This window comes from Manacus vitellinus, unplaced genomic scaffold (assembly GCF_001715985.3).
Source record: "Manacus vitellinus isolate BGI_N305 unplaced genomic scaffold, ASM171598v3 scaffold_1_pilon, whole genome shotgun sequence".
Classification (NCBI taxonomy): Eukaryota; Metazoa; Chordata; class Aves; order Passeriformes; family Pipridae; genus Manacus; species Manacus vitellinus.
In genome coordinates this window covers 1,262,526-1,278,935 of record NW_021939396.1, presented here as the reverse complement: position 1 = coordinate 1,278,935, position 16,410 = coordinate 1,262,526, and the positions used below count along the sequence as shown (strand labels likewise).

The following is a 16,410-nucleotide window of genomic DNA, read 5'->3' as shown; positions in this document are numbered from 1 at the left end:
TGCCTGAATGGATGCACTGATCAGTTCTGGGTGACCTCCATGGAATTGTTAAGGTTGGAAAAGAGCTCTAAGATCATCGAGTCCAACCCTTAAGCCAACAGTGCCAGGTCCACCCCTAAGCCATGTCCCCAAGTGCCACATTTACATGTTTTTTGAACATGTCCTGGGACAATGATCCCATACGTCTCTGCACAGCCTGTTCCAATACTTGAAAACCCTTTCCATGAAGAAAATTTTCCTCATACCCAATCTAAACCTCTCCTGGTACAACTTGAAGCTGTGTCCTCTCATCCTATCACTTCCCACCTGGGAGAAAAGACTGACCCCCATGAACTCTTGGCTTTTCATCCTGTTTTCCTCACTCCCATATTTGTTTCTTTCATTTTTCAGGGCTGATCCTCCGAAGATGCATTTTAGATGAGGAAGGCATCGCTTACTGGGAGCCCCCAACATACATCAAGTGTGTTTCTATTGATTACAGGAACATACAGATGATGGTAAGGCAGAACAACTCCTCACTCAGCAGATTTGGGATCCTCCCAAATTCTTGTAACATGGCTATAGTTGCTAAAAAGAAGGAAAGGAACATTTCCGTGTGAAAAGGAGATACTGGGTCTGCCTTAATTTTTTTTTACTGCTTTTGTCTGGTTATCTTGTGATGCACAGACACTCCACGGACACAGGATGGTTCCTTTCAGGATGTTTTAAAACATATCTTGGCAGAATCCAGGTTCTACCAGGTCTTTCATATCACATTATCATTAAGTATCACTGTGACTGCATAACTATTCTATTTATAAATAAGCATCTCATTTTCTGTTAATCTTAAATTCATTGTTGTGATGAATTTCTGCTGATCTCCTGTGGTTTCTCTTTAGGAGAACTGCCCTCTCCTGTTCAGGACAAGCTACAGTCTGTTCTAAAATAATTCCAAATTAGTTATAAGAAAAGAGGGTTTGGGGGCAAAAATATTCTTACTAACTGGCTTGGGTTATGAGCAGAAGAAACTCTGTGGTAGGACAATCTCTTCTGAACCTCCACACAACCTTTCCTACGTGGGCAAACGAAAAAATTCAGTTTTCTATCATTTTAGAACCACTTAGAATATACTTCAGAATCTATCACTCTGTCCTATCATTTTAAGAAAACCAGAGGCTCTCAGGCCAGCAGAGATTGTCAGATTCAGCTCATCTGCACTCTGAATTAGAAGGAAGGTCAAAAACCTTCCCCCAGCAATTCCTTCACTGAGCTCATTAACTTGACTTCGACTGTCCCTAAAGTGTTTGTCACGTCTCTTCTCTGTTTCTCAGACCAGGGAACATCTTTCCAAGGCTCAGCGTGGGTTGATGGGAGATGGGCTGTCAGATGTGCTCCAGAACCTGGTGGAAATCTCCCAGGATGGGACCAGCTACAGTGGGGACTTGCTGTCCACCATGGACGTACTCAGGAACATGACAGAGATCTTCCGTAGGGCTTATCACAGCCCCACCTCTGGAGATGTCCAGGTGAGCTGGGATGCACATCCTGGAGGCCAAAGCTTGGCTGGAGGTGTGTTTGCATGCACAGGGCTCCAGGTTTGATCACCTCCTTTGCAGCTGATGCAATACTGATGAAAAGCTAGAGCATTTTTTCTCCAAATGTCTTCCTGTATTAACAAACTCTCCCTTCAAGGTTGTTCTCCCTGGCTTAAAAACTGGAGAATTTGAAAGCCAAAGTCACTCTGAGCTGTTTCAACCTGACAGCACTTTACTGTTGGAGTCTAATTGATATGAGAACATCATTTGGAAGGGATTTCAGTCTTAATGACTAGAGGTTAAATGATCCTGTGGCATTGGGTACCTGGATGACTCTGGCCTTCTCATCCCAGGGTTTTACTTTCAGCAGCTGCACACAGAGCAGCTACAAGATATCCCCTTGGGATGGGTCATCACCCCATGGCTCGAAACATTAAACTGATCCTACAGGATCTGCAAAGAGTGGTAAAAACTAGAGAAAAAATCAATAGGCTTAAATTTCCTTCCTTCTCATAGTGTGCTGCAAAGGTCCTGCCATGCAGAGCACCCTCTGGATCAATCTCTGCTTCTCTTACCTGGTAGCAGGTCAAAGAGGATCATAAGGAATATATTGGAAATGACAGAAAGAGTAGAAAATAGGATAGAAAAGAATTTGTGTGAGGGAAGATCATCTTTTTCTAACCAGTCTCTGACAGACATCGACCAGTAATAAATACAAGACATATTCCCAATCCAACCCTTTAGGAAATACAGTAGTCAAAGTGAAGGCCTTGGGGAAAAAAGCCCTGTTGGTCATTAACATCCCTGGGACCTGTGAAATGCTGTGGGACCCTTTGGGAATGGCACCATGAGAACCCCCCCTTGGAGCATGGCTGGTTCTCAAATGTTCCTTCCCCATCACTGGGTCCTTCCCAGCCTAGGCTGTGTTTGACTGACCACCTCTTTTGTCCTCTTTTGTCTCCCTTCTCCAGAACTTTGTCCAGATCCTCAGCAATCTTTTATCGGAGGAAAACCGGGAGAAATGGGAGGAAGCTCAGCTGGTATGAACCTTCAGCACCTTCCCTGAGATGAAATATGCTTTCACATGGGGTTAAGTCACAAGGAGAGGAATTTCCAAGTGTCTACATGACCTCCTAGCTCTTCTTGCCCAGAATTTTTGAATATTAGGAAAGGGTTCTTCCCCCAGAGGGTGGTTGGGCACTGAACAGGCTCCCCAGGGGAGTGATCACAGCACTGAGCCTGACAGAGCTCAAGGAGTGTTTTGACAATGCTCTCAAACACATAGGGTGATTCTTGGAGTGTCCTGTCCTGTCAGGAGTTGGACTCAATGATCCTTGTGGGTCCCTTCCAACTCAGGACACTCTATGATTCCATGATTCCGGGCTGAGTTGTGTGCAACATAAATCTGTTTTAGGCACAGACCACACAAAATCCCCATCCACCAACGTTCTTCTCCTTGGATAAAGCCTTATGATGAAAGAGCCAGAGTACCCAGACACAGTGAGCTGTACTCGGCTTCAGAGTCTCTGCATGAAGAACAGTGAAATACTGGCGGTGGATACTGAATTTTGGATGGTTCTCAGAGGTCAGGCTTGGGTTGGAGTTGATAACCCTGCTGGCTTGCTCTAATTCCACTCTTTCCTCTTGCCAAGATAAAGAAGTGGGATTTCATGGGTTCCTGGATAAAAAGCTGCAGGACAGGCAGGATTTTCAGAGTTGGGGTCTTCTCAACACAAGCTGGGCTTTGTTTCAGTTATGTTTTGTTTTATTTCTCCCCTCTCAAGGTTGAGGATCCTGCTGAATTCCCTAATCCCCATGCCTGGAAGTGTTCAAGGCCAGGCTGGGTGGGGCTTTGAGTAAGATGTTCTAGTAGAAGGTGACCCTGCCCATGGCAGGGGTTTGGAGCTAAATGATCTTTAAAATTCCTTCCAACCCAAGACATTCATAATTCTGTAAACAATTCTGTAGCTAAACTCTCACGTATTAGGGGATTGGTTTGTTGGGTTTTGTAGCTGTGTTTTATTTGGCTTTTGTCTCCCCTGCCCCAGTTGAACCCTCTGTTGTGGGCTTGTCTCAGACCTAGTCCTTGTCCCTTTGCCATTCTCTTGACAAGCCCTTGGGCTGCTCAGTGCTGTCATCTCACTGCAGCTTTCGGGCACCACATCAGAGGGAAAAAGCTCTGCCTCAGACCAGCAGCTCTGCTGGAAGGTTCCATGGCACCTCGTTCCTCCCATGTCCATTCCTCAGTATTGCACCTTGGAACACAAACCCTCAACTTGCTCAACTCTCAAACTCTCAAGCAACTTCAACTTGCAAAATAACCTGGACAAGGAACAAAACTCAGCCTTTGTGAGAGGTCAATCCCGTGGAAGGTACTTGGAGAGATGGCTCAGACATGGCAACTCACTTTTAGCCACCTGTTGCTGTTGAAAAATTCCTCAAAGTGATTTGGAAATACCAAACAATCAAGTAAAAATCAGCCCCAGACTCCAGTTATATTCACACCAATCAGGGAAGTCCCCTGGGAAAACTTTCAACAGCAAGTGCTGACACAGTTGTTGGCAGTCCAGAATGGGAGACAAGGGCCTGAATATATTCATGCAACAGGGACGCTGTCAGTAGCTGGGCAGCTTCTTCTCTTCTCCCTGATATCTTGTGTTTTCCCATTGCATTTGAACGAGAATGGTCTGTCTCCAGGTGGGATAAAGAACCATCTCAACGTGGTCCTGGGCAAGTGGCTCTAAGTGTCACTGCTTGAGCAAGAGGGTTGGACCAGATGACCTCTGAGGTCCCTTCCAAACTAAACTGTACTGAGATTCTGTGATTCTGTCATTCTGTGACCAAATACTTGGTTCCAAGCCTTCAGGTGCATGTACATATTTTAGCAGAGAGCAGAGGAGGCTGTCAAGTTGTCATGACAACGGGGAAACCCTGTTGATGCCCTCAAACCCAGCTGCAGTTACTCTGCGTGGCAGTTCATCCCCACTGGCTGTCCCCGTGCAATCTGCTCTTTGCACCCATAAACAGACACAGCCCAGCCTGCTGCCAACACCACCATAACCTACATGTGGATTGGGAATATCATGGGGAGGAGGTTTGTTTAATGGGAATTGAGATGAGAGCCCAGCACTTTAGAACAGAGAAATCTTCATGGACAGGATGTCAACAGTTTTCCACAGTCCCTGTTTTTTTCCCTCAAAGCTGCTGGACCAAAATCACTCCCTGCATTTCCCAGGATCAACCAATTCTTTTAAAACAAAGTCTTTGCCTCCCAGTTTGATCATTAAAAATAAATCCAACTTCATCGTTTTCCACATCCCAAAACCCTGTGCTCCACCCCCCCAGGCAGAGATGTTGTTCAAGGAAAATATAAACCAAAACAACCCATAAAAGTACTCACAGAACGGTTACTGTGCTTTTTGAGGAGATTGTGTTCACCATTATATGATAAAAACCTAAAATGCAATGGTCAGTGTAGCCTGGATTTCGTTTGACCTTGTGATTTCAATCTGCAATGGGATATAAAATATGCAGTTAAAAATAGCTTCCTCACTTACTTCTCCTCCTTGTGTGCACACCCGCTGTACTGGCAGGGCTTTTTGTGCTCATCCTGATACGATTTTAGTCTTACCAAGATTCCTTTGGATCGAGACACACAAGGCCACCCCTGTGCTCCTCGTCCACACATTTGAAGGTTCAGCCTTTCCTTCTCCTCCATCCCATCCTGCTTGTCCCCAGCTGTCCCTTCAGCTCTGCTCAGCCACCTCAGGAAGGTCTGGATTACAGGTAGGAACTGAAAATGCTCCAAAAGTGGTGGAAAAGGAAAAGAAGGATCTGAATTGTTCAGCCTCTCATGGTATTTGCTAAGCTCCTGTAGGCAAATGTGACGAAAAGACAGAACAGCTCCTTTCAAGTGGATTATCTTTTATGGAATCTGTCACTGGAAAACTAGTTATTTTTTAACAGCCTTCTTTCAGGCTGGCAAATTACAAGTGAAGAGTTATTGCCAATATCTTTTTCAATGGGAAAATACCAGGGAAGAAAGAAGAGACAGAGAAGATCCAAGACAGGCCCAGGACCAAGAATTTGGTTATTTGGAGAGTGGGATGCTGCCAGCAAAAAAGAAAAGGAGAAAATCAGCCAGAAATGAGAAAATCAGTCCAGAAAGGAGAAAATCAGTCCAGGAAATGCTTTTCTGGATAGGATTATGTGGTCTGGTGCCTGAGATTCAACATTAAACCATGGATGTCCTTTGGTGTGGCTGCTCTTTGTGAAATGACAGCAAGATTAACTACCCTGGTGGAGGTAATGCTTTGTGGGCTCCATGTCAGTAGAGAACACACACACATATATATATGTACACCATCAGAAGTAGAGCAAATATATTTCTCAGGTCAATTATCATCATACCCGAGTGTCAGGAAAGTCTCAGGCTTGGGAAAGGCTCCTGGAATTTAACAAAGGGCAAAGCTTCAATACATCAACACCAACACATCTTCACTCTTTGGATGTGCAATTCCAAATGCCTCTGGCTTTTGGCCAAATACTCCAGTCAATGGGCTTGGAAATCAAGTAGATGATTTTAAAGGTCCCTTCCAACTCAAACCATTCTGTGATTCTTTGATTCTCTGATTCTATGCAAGTAAATGTGTAGGTTGTCTTCTGCTCCAGACGATCTCAGATACTTCTGTTTGCTTTAAAACATTGCCCTCCAACTCAAGTTTTACCAATCTGAATGTCATCTTATTATTTCTTGCCCCTATTTCTAGGCCTTCTTTTAGGATTTCTCACTCCTCATTCTTCCCAGCTCCACGACACTCCATTATATCCAGCATATGCTTCCAGTTCACGTGCGAGGGCAGGAATCTTTGCCCACAGAGAAACTCCTGCTGTGCTCATTAGTGTCTGATCTACTAAATATTGTCCCTCTCTTTGCAGATAGGGCCAAATGCCAAGGAGCTGTTCAGGCTCGTGGAGGATTTCATTGATGTCATCGGCTTCCGCATGAAGGATTTCCGGGATTCCTACCAAGTGACAGACAATCTGGGTGAGTGGATTTGCACTCCCCATGTCAGATAGAGAGCCCATGGAGCTGTTAATTACTGTGTAATATGTGTAACCTGGGCTGTGGGGAGGGAAAGAGGGGAGGCAGCAGGTGGTGCAGCATTAAAAGGTCCTGGGAAAGACAGGGATGGTCGTAAATACGGGGTGGCTTTTCTCCAAATAAGTTAGGATATCACCCTGAACAAGAGATATCCATGGAGAGATATCCAAGAGATATCTATAGAACCATGAATGGAGAACAGGCAAACTGGGCAGAATGAGTCTTTTCCTTTTATTTTTTGAACACAAGAGCTGCACAGCAACCAGTGGAGTGATGAGGCAGCAAGCAAACAGCAGGCAGTGTGTGATTTATCCTGTGTGCACAACCCCGGCGGGGAACTTGTTGCCAGAGGATGCTGCAGAAGCCAAAAAGTGCAGATGGGTTCATGATGGGATTAGGAAAGTGCACAAAAGAGAGGCCCATTGGTGGCTGTTAAAGTTGATGATCTGGATACAGCCACTGGCTGAGGAAGTCCTGCTCATTGCTGGGAGGACAGACCAATAGACGTCTTCCTCTGTTCTTTCTCACACTTCTTTTTAACAACTACTTTTGGCCACTCCTGGAGACAAGATGCTGGAGCAGCCTGACCTCTCTTCTTCCAGGTTTAGTGCAGGCAGGGCCTTTCCAATGAAACCCTGACAGTGTCATCTTCTTTCATGCCTAAGCATCACCTGAGGAGAGCATCATTCCTACAGCTCTCAAAATCCAGTCTCTCTGCTATCTAGTTTCCCAGAATTGCTTCCAATGGTATTTTCAGCACAGGTGAGTTTATTGAAGCTGGTTTGTTGACTGATTTTATCTCTTGCTCCTCTCTAGTCCTCGGCATTCACAAACTGCCTGCGAATGCAGCGACCGACATCACCTTCCCCATGAAAGGCTGGAGGGGCATGGTGGACTGGGCCAAGAACTCAGAGGACAAGGTCACTGTCTCCAAGAGTATCCTGTCTTCAGGGCTCTCAGGTAGGCAGCACAGCCAGGGCACTCCAACAGAAAATTCCTTCTTCGTTTTCCAAGTGGTTCCTTCCACTTGGCCAATCTTCAAATCCTCCTTCCAGCTCAGCTGGATTTGCTCACAAATACTTGGACACCAAAAGCACTGATGGGTGTAAATAAGGCTCTCAGATGTGGCCTGACCAAGAGTTCAACTTAAACTCCTTGCAAAAGTTCAGGAGCAGGCTCAGTGCCTGGTTGTGGGTGTATATCTTGTCTATCTTGTCCTAAATGAGTAGCAAAAATAGACAAACAATGCTTTAGATGCCCCCCCCAAGGCTGGTTCCAGACCTGACAGGACCATCTAAGGGTAAGTAGATGGTGGTCAACACATCAGACTGAGGTCAGGGTCTGTTGCATGGACAAGCTTTGCTAGGTTTGGGAGTTTATGGTTGCTGTGTGAAACTTCCTGCCCCCAGAGAGGAAATTCAGAGGCATTTATCCCTGAAGTCACTGGCTCCACAGCAGGGCATTGATATGAGCCACAGCATGGAGGTGGGACCTCTGGGTGCATCAGCCTCACTGCCAGCTCCAGAAGGAACCTGAAAGGCTCTGGGATGCTCTGCTGAGACATCCAGGTGAAGTCCCCCAACACACTTCAGGCGCCCATCTTTTGGGAGACAGACTTGAAATTTGGCAGGATTGAGCCCTGAGTTTTCAAAAGCAGGACCCCAAGTTGGGCTAATTGCTGGGAAATTGTGGGATTTACTTCTGGCACTCATAGTTTTGAGGGGACAAGCTGTTGGCTGCTGCATCAGGCTCTGCTGTCCTTCCTTGGGACAGAGCCTGGAGACTGTGAGTTGTTGCTACCAGAAAACCTTTGGACTCCTGTTGTCACACCAGGACCTCTTGTCTTGGGCTTCCCTACTGGGAATGGAATCAGCCATCATTTCTACTTGGGAAATCTGAGGCTGGGAACTGTTGACACCCCCAAAGGTAAACAGTGAGTCACTGTCAGAGCAAGGATCATGTGAAGCTCTCCTTCTGCTTTGTTGTGCCTTGGAGACACTGTGATCTCCCTGGGAGAAGCTGGAGCGTGTTGGAAGGGTTATCACAGTTTGTGTGTTGTGGCACCTTCACCTCTGGAAAGCTTTGGACAAACTGCTGGCACCAGGCACAGACAGAGCTGATCCTGCTCTGAGGCCGAGGGCTGTCCTGAAAGTATCCAGTTCCTCACGCTGCTGTTTTCCAGATTTCTATTAGAAACATCCTCACACAGAGCTGCTCTGGGGCCCCCAAGCTGCAGTGACTGTGCAAACAAAAGGTGACATCCACCCTGAAGAAGCAACTTCCCATCAGTCCTCACTTCTCCATGGTTTTCTGACTACCACCCAGGGCTCTTCCTGCCTCTGTTTTGTTCAGTATCTTGTGCTGGTGGTATATTTTTCAAGGGTTTATTTAGTGGAGATGCACCTCTTTTAGCTTTGATCCTCACTTCCCTTTGGCTGCAGGGAGTAGGAGTAACTACTCTGAGCAAAGTGATGGAGACAAGGAGCTTCATGAGACCAGAACCAAACTCCCTCACTACTGGGAGCTGATTTTGGTGGGCCAACACTGATTTGTGCAGTTGGGTGATACAATTGCCCTGCAAGCCTGTCTGTCAGTCTCTCCCAGTTATGTGTTCACCAGTTACCCCCAGTGAGCCCAGTCTGATGATGTGAAAGAGGAACACACAGACTTTTGTCTGCCCTACACTGATGGAGCAAACTCAACCTCAGTACAAGGCATGAGAGAAATCCCAGCTCAGGGCCCTTCCCCAGGCTTCCTCAGCATTGCTTTTCACTTGTCCACTTCCTTTTTCTCCCCCAAAAACCTATCTGCAGGGCTGCCTCTGCTGTTTGGGGTTTATCAGGGGAGCTCTTGCTTTTTGCAGCTGGGCCCTGCAAGGCAGCAGAGGAGGAGCAAAAGGGAAAGGAGGAGGAGGTCAAGTGATGTGCCCAGAGGTCACACAGATGATTCAGAGGCTCATCTGGGACCGTGGTCCTGAGGCAGCACACGAGTTTTGGGGTCAGACGAGGTGCAGTGGGACAATTCCCCTTCTCGCTGCCCTTGTCGGCCCAAGCGTGGCTCTTCCCTCTGAAGGCTTGATGACTGTGGATGGGTCCAAATGCCTCGAGGTGACTGCAGGGGACCTTTCCACCCTGCAGATCTGCCTGCTGTGGTGCTGTCAGAGGGAGCAGTGGGTTTCTGAATGGGGGAGAGCAGCAGGCTGGTCATCTGGGATGAGTGAGCCTTGTGTGAGGGTGGATGCCGGGTCATCCCAAAGGCGCTGAGCCCTCTCTGGGGACCGATGGAGACCCAGTGTGGTGACAGCAGGCACTGCATCCCACCACAGCCACTCTGGCATTAGCCATGCCCCAACAGAGGCCAAATCCTGCACGTGGGTGTCCCATGGGGACAGCTGTCATCCCGATTGTCTCAGTGCCGTTGTCTTCTTCCCTTCCCTCTGGTGTCCTGCAGTGTCGGACGACTCCTCCGTCTTCGTGGTGGGGACTGTGCTGTACCGGAACGTGGGCAACATCCTCTCCCTCCAGAGGTAAGAAGGGCTGCCTGGGGAGGGTGGAAAGGCTTTCCTGCTGATCCCTCTGGCCGCAGAGCCCTGGTTTTCCAGGGAAAAAACGAAGGTCACCGGGGTGCAACGAGACAGTGAGAATATTTTGCCCCCCACGGGCTGATGCTGCGCGTTCAGGTGGGGACGGGCTCATGCCTTGCAGGCATCACGTGCTGGAAAAGCAGGAAGGTTTTCCCCACCCATGTGCACCCCTTATAGGAGGGGAGGCACAGAGCTGCTGCGCTTCATCCCTGCCTGCCGCCCTTTGCCCTCCGGGCATGGATTCTCACACGAGGGATTTGGGGAGGGTTGGACAGACGGGGGATGGATGCTCAGCTGCCTCGATCCTCCCGAGCTCCCGGAGAGCTGCCAAACCAGGCTGAGCCCTCGAGAGCATCACGGCAGAGACAGGCTCGGGAGGAGAGCAGCAGCAGCACGCCTGGCTGCACATGTCTGCCCTGTTCCCGGCCGCTGCAAACTGCCTCGGGCACCGAAGCTTTTGTGTTCAGCGCTCCCCTTCCTTCCCTTCCCTCCTCTCCCTTTTTTCCTCGCTCTTTTTTTTTTTTTTTTTTTTTTTTTTTCCCGAGACCGGTACTGAGGCAGTAAATTAAGCATCTTAAGGCACCTTCTAAATCTGTTCTGCACTGATTAGCGTGAGCCCATTTACCATAAACACCAGGGCATCTCTCCTCACCGATAATCATTTAAATACCTCCAGATTTAGCGCTGGCAATGGCAAAAGAGCTCCAAGTGAGTGCAGGGAGGAATTAGCAAGTCAGCCAACTGTATTCTGTAATATCTTCCATTACAGCAGTGGGAATTAGATCAGAAGGGCAATAAACATCATTGGCTCAAATGATCCAGCAGTATTTCAGCTTTCTCTGGCCAAGCAGGGAATGAGCTCTGATAACCAGCAGCTGCAGCAGCCACAGCCTCCGAGCAGCATTCCCACAGGAGAGCTGATTTAAGATGTTCCTTAATTAAAGGACAGTCCCTCTTTAAAAAAAAAAAAAAATCAGGAGCCTTGAATCACCTGTGGAGAGTCAAAGTTAAAAAAAAAAAAAAAGAAGAAGAAATAAAAGCAGCAGCAGCAGTAAAGTACCTCTTACTGCACTGCTGTGCAAATGGACACAGCATTGAAAAGGAGAATGTCATTAAATAGCCATGTAGCTGCCTATGGGTAAAAAATGATTCTGACCACAGAGGAGAGCAGTTATTCCTGGGTACACATAAGCAACATGGACCCAGATCCTGGGTTTGACCACACTGATTCAATGCAGAGTGATTTTTCCTCAAAGGAAAAAAAAAAAAGAGGAGGTTTAACTCAGTGAACAGCACCAGCTGAGCTGTTCCTAATTGTCCCAATTTACCTCCCCCAGGCAGCAATGCCTTCTCTGACTCACACATTACTCTGTCCCCTCGGATCCAGAGAGCCCTGTGGATCTTGGCAGCTGTGACAGTGGAGACGGGGCACACACCAAACCTGATTTTTCAAGGCAGGGAGGTGAGCAGAGCTCAATCGCACCTGGACAGTGCAGCAGAGGACACAGGAGAACCACCAGCCTGGCACCTTCCAGCCCAGTGTGCTCAGCAGGGTGTTTACAGCTGTTTGCACACTCTTTACAGCCACTCAGGAGCCCTCTGAGCTCCTGTTCGAGCCACATCTCCACGTGTCTTGTTTTCCTCCCAGAAGCTGAGCTGCAATGTACTTTTAGGAATAACGACTCATCTTCCTCCTGAAAGATTTCCCGTGATGCTGAATCCTTCTCCTCCCCCGGAAAGCTGCTCAGATGCTTAATTACCTTCTCTGCTGGGAGCCTGGTTCTCATTTTAAGGCTGAATTTGTCTGATTTTCACTTCTAGGCACTGGGCCTGGTGACTGAAAAGGCCCTCACACGTAACAGACCGTCAGACATGCCTTTCAACAGGAAACTTTTGTCTGGTTTTCCAGCACCTGGATCAGTTTTCTGTCTCTGCTTTGGTCTCCCTGAGCTGTTTCCTCATCTCAAAGTGGAATTGAACCAGACAGTACAGTGGGATCCTGACAAGGAGGGGTGCATAGAGCAGATCTCTGCTTCATCTCACTGGAAGGGACCTAAAAGACTATCTCATTCCAAGCTCCTGCCATGGGCAGGGACACCTTCCACTAGCCCAGGTTGCTCCAAGCCCTGTCCAACCTGGCCTTGAACACTTCCAGAGATGGGGCAGCCACAGTTTCTCTGGAGACCTGTGCCAGGGCCTCTCCAGCCTCCCAGGGAAGAATTTCTTCCTTACATCTAATCTAAATCTCTCCTCTTCTAGTTTCAGACCATTCCCCCTTGTCCCATCACTGTCTGCCCATGTAAAAAGTTGTTCTGCAACTTTCCACAAGCTCCCTTCAGCTCCTGGTTGAGCTGTGACCACTTGGCCTTTAACCAATCTTCACCACACCGGTGAATGCTGCGTTCCTACAGCTTCCCACGCTGAAAAATCAAATGCTCTTTCTTCTCACCCGGTCCTCGGCCTTCAAAAGGATGTTTTGGTCTCATTTGTGTTGCTCGTGTAAATATTCAGCAGCACTGAACCAAGAGCTGACCCTCACAGACACAGCTACTAATGAAGACATGCACTGGTTGTTACCTTTCAGCACATCTTGTTTTTAGCTTCTTACAGCTGCTGCTCCCATTGACTTACTCTTTTACTTTTTCTTTGTAGGCTGATGGTTGTGCTTTATCACTTCATTTTTTTATAAGGAAAATATATTATTATTTTTCTTCTTTACCCTGTTAAACCAGTGCTGTTGTTCCCTCTAGTGTCGGTGGAATAGTGGCTTTCTGAGCATCCACTTACATATCCATGAACAATTCCAAGTGGGTTTTTTTTAAACCTTTTTTTAAACTTTCTTTTAAACCTTCTTTTTATTATTATTGCTGTTACGCAAGTGCAAATCTTTCCCACCTAATTCCTTTGTAAAAAGAAATATAAAAGCCAGAAAGAAAAGTGTAAGATTTTATTAGTACCTGTCGATTTGGTGGAGATTTGGATAGGGAAAATTTTCCCTTGCCCATGGGAGCAGCCAACTGCTCAGCTACCACCAATTCCTTCATGGCAGAGTTTTCAGCTGCTGGTTGTGGGGACTTTTTGCTTATTTAAACACCAATAATCTGCAGAAACACCAGGAAAACCTGTGTATTTACATATTCAGTGTCCAGGGAAGTACCTGCAAAGAGTTTGGCTTTCCAGGAAGCAGGAGCACAGGTATGGGAGGTATCTCCTCACTTACTGCTTCTTCCAACAGCCAAACCTCCTCAGGCTGCCAGATTTAATACAATATTTTGCCTGGGCCCAAACATTTCAACATTTCCTTGAAAGATTTGGCCTTTTTCCATCTGCTTTTGATCCTCAAGGAATAGAGATACACACCAGTATCTCCAGACAGGATCATGGAATCACAGAATGGCCTGGGTTGGAAGGGCCTTAAAGCTCATCTCATTTCAAACCCCCTGCCATGGGCAGGGACACCTTCCACTAGACCAGCTTGCTCAGAACTCCATCCAACCTGGCCTTGAGCACTTCCAGGGATGTGGTGCCCCATGGATATGCTGTAAAGGCCACCAAGCCAGCCTTTGAGGGGGGAAAACAGAGGTTTTGTTTTGAAAGCACATGAAATAATAGAATATCTCAAGCTGGAAGGGGCCCACAAGGATCATTGTAGTCCAAATGAGCTCTGTTTCCTCATGTGAGGGATAGAAAATGGGCCCAGGACTATTTTATTACTGGGATATATACAGTCTATAATTCCAACGGATGTAGGGAGTCATTGAGGTTCATAAAGTGACTGATTCCTGAAGGAACAGATGTCTAGTGGCTATGAGGGGAGCTCAAAGGGCTGAGAAGGGGCTCCATCAGCAGCAAGTGTCTTTTCACGGCATTTTAAAGTAATGGGGTCAACTTCTTCTTCGCTGTGTACACCAAACCTTGTACCACCAGTGACGGATGTGTGGATTTTGTGCTCCACAAAAATCCTCTTTAAAGCATCTCTTTCTCCTCTTCTCCCCAGGAACAGCACTGTTCTGAACTCCAAAGTCATCTCGGTGACTGTGAAGCCATTTCCTCGCTCCCTCCTCACCCCTTTGGAAATCGAATTCTCCCACCTGTACAACGTAAGTATTTCCTGGGACTGCACCATCCCACAGCTCTGTTTGATTCTGCAGAGCAGGAATGTGTTGGTGCAAGGAAAGAGGTGGTTTTTCTGGGCTCCTGAGATCTCTTTGCTGATGCAGGACCCTTCAATCTCCCTAAACACTGCTGAGGTTCTCCACTGCCACCCTCTCATTGGTGTCCCATTGTTGGTCACTGCCAGGGATGATTATATGGATCAACCTTCCAAACCTCCCCTGCTCTGTGCTCCTTGCTCAGGCACTACCAGGGCAGCAAGAGGGTGACAGCACAGCTGGCACAGGGAACATGGGCATACTGGTCCCAAATTCACACCATTTCATTGTGGGAAATCATGGGAGGATAACTGTGTGCTCATTAAAAAAAAAAAAGGCTGCAACAGCGATCTTCTTTGAGGAGGGAAAGGAGGGGGGAAGATTTTTTTCCATTAATACTGGAGACAGGAATATTACTGTTGTCCTCAGTGCTTCCAAAGGCAGGCTCTTTTGCTCCAGGCTCCTCTGCTCAACCCTAGGCAGATGTCTGGGATGGACACTTACACACCCCACGGCCTGTTCTTGCTGTGGGTTTTAGATGTCCTCCTGAGGCTCTACAACATGAATATTAGATCCGTTGTGTCTTTGCTTTGGACTTTCCTGGAAGGGTTTTCCAAAGGGGTCTAAGACAGCTGGAGTCAGTGGTGAACCCCTTCCAGGGGGCTTCAAACACACCTGACCCACTCCTGCGGGGCCGTGGTTCTTCCCAGCACCACGTCCCACAAAAGCACAGGCTGTATTTGATCCACTTTCCAGAAGGGAGCAGCAAAAGGATTCTGTTTGAGGGGAAGAATAAGGAAGAACATCAGTAGGGTGAGTCAGGAAAGATGCAGAGTCAAATCCTCCTTGCAGGGATGGTGATGTGGAACAAACTGAGGCACATTTTGGCCTTGCTTTTCAAGCCCAGAGTGAAAGAATCCATTCAGAGGACTGAGATCCACAACTGCCCATCTGGTGCATCCCAGACACACCAAGCTTAGGGTAGTGGAAGTTGTTCTACAGTGAGATATGTCCCACATATTTCATTCTAATCACACACTCCACAAACAGCATGACACTGATTTGTTTCTTTTTTTTCCCTCTCTTGTCTCCTGGCAGGGAACCACCAACCAGACCTGCATCCTCTGGGATGAAAATGATGGGTGAGTTCTGTGGGTTTCTCTTTATTCTCATGGGTCTGTTTGCTTTTTAGGTGAAATCATCACAATTTTAGCAGTGATGTGTCAGTCTGTCTCAGTCCTTGCTCTCTCCACTCCGTTTTCTCTTTGCCCTGGTGTGGAGTGTTTCTTCCCTCACCTGTGCACCACTTCTTACTGACTTCTCTTTTAGTGCCAGTTGACCTGGGTCTTGCATTTAAAGATCTGCAGTCAGGTGTTTTCAGAACAGTTCATGAAGGGCCCTGTGTGCTGAAAGCATCGTGTCCTTGTACCAGGGAAACCCTCCAGGGTTCCAGCAGAGGTGTTCATGTTGCTGCTCACAGGGATGTGTGTTTGCATTTCATTTGATGCTTTGGACCTCAGTCTACTTTTTGCAGAAGTTCTCTCCTATTTTAACTCTTCCAATTTGGGATTTTCCCATATAAAGGATGCATGAATTGAGACCCAGGATTGGGTGTGACATAGCAGTGCTTGGCTCTCTGCAGTGCTCACCCTAAATCAGACACCATAAGGAGAGTAATGCAAAATCAGAGGCCACTGTTGCAAATCTGGCCTGTGGTGGTGAAGTTCAGGTGCTTTGAACTTTATGTTGTGCTGCTGTGATAGGGTAAATTGATTTTTTTCAGGGATTTTCCAGGATTTCTGTGATGACTGGTGCTGTTCAGGAGGTTCAGAGTGATGTGATTGTAGTCAGCAGGGAAAAAAAAAAAAGAAATCCCAAGTTACCAGAAAGAGTCAGGGCCATAAATCCTATATTGGAAGTAGTTGTCAAAGAATGGGCATCTTAGAAAAAAACTCAACAAAACCAAAACCAACATTCTGGAAGTGAGCTCTTAAATCCTGAGTGAACTTGACAAGGATACAAAGTGTTTGATTTAATGGTGGTTTTACTTCATTGACT

At 47.1% G+C, this 16,410-nt stretch overlaps 1 protein-coding gene across 4 annotated transcripts in view; it reads left to right on the top strand.

The window, feature by feature from the left end:
* ADGRB1 (adhesion G protein-coupled receptor B1) overlaps nt 1-16,410 on the top strand; it is a 222,171-nt gene that overhangs the window by 152,496 nt on the left and 53,265 nt on the right. For all 4 annotated transcript variants that reach the window (XM_029959414.1, XM_029959417.1, XM_029959416.1 and 1 more), the window contains 8 exons: nt 391-497; nt 1,311-1,505; nt 2,486-2,554; nt 6,453-6,561; nt 7,435-7,578; nt 10,069-10,144; nt 14,199-14,301; nt 15,451-15,494. In XM_029959414.1, the coding sequence (XP_029815274.1) occupies nt 391-497; nt 1,311-1,505; nt 2,486-2,554; nt 6,453-6,561; nt 7,435-7,578; nt 10,069-10,144; nt 14,199-14,301; nt 15,451-15,494 (847 nt within the window). The remainder of the gene's footprint in view (nt 1-390; nt 498-1,310; nt 1,506-2,485; nt 2,555-6,452; nt 6,562-7,434; nt 7,579-10,068; nt 10,145-14,198; nt 14,302-15,450; nt 15,495-16,410) is intronic.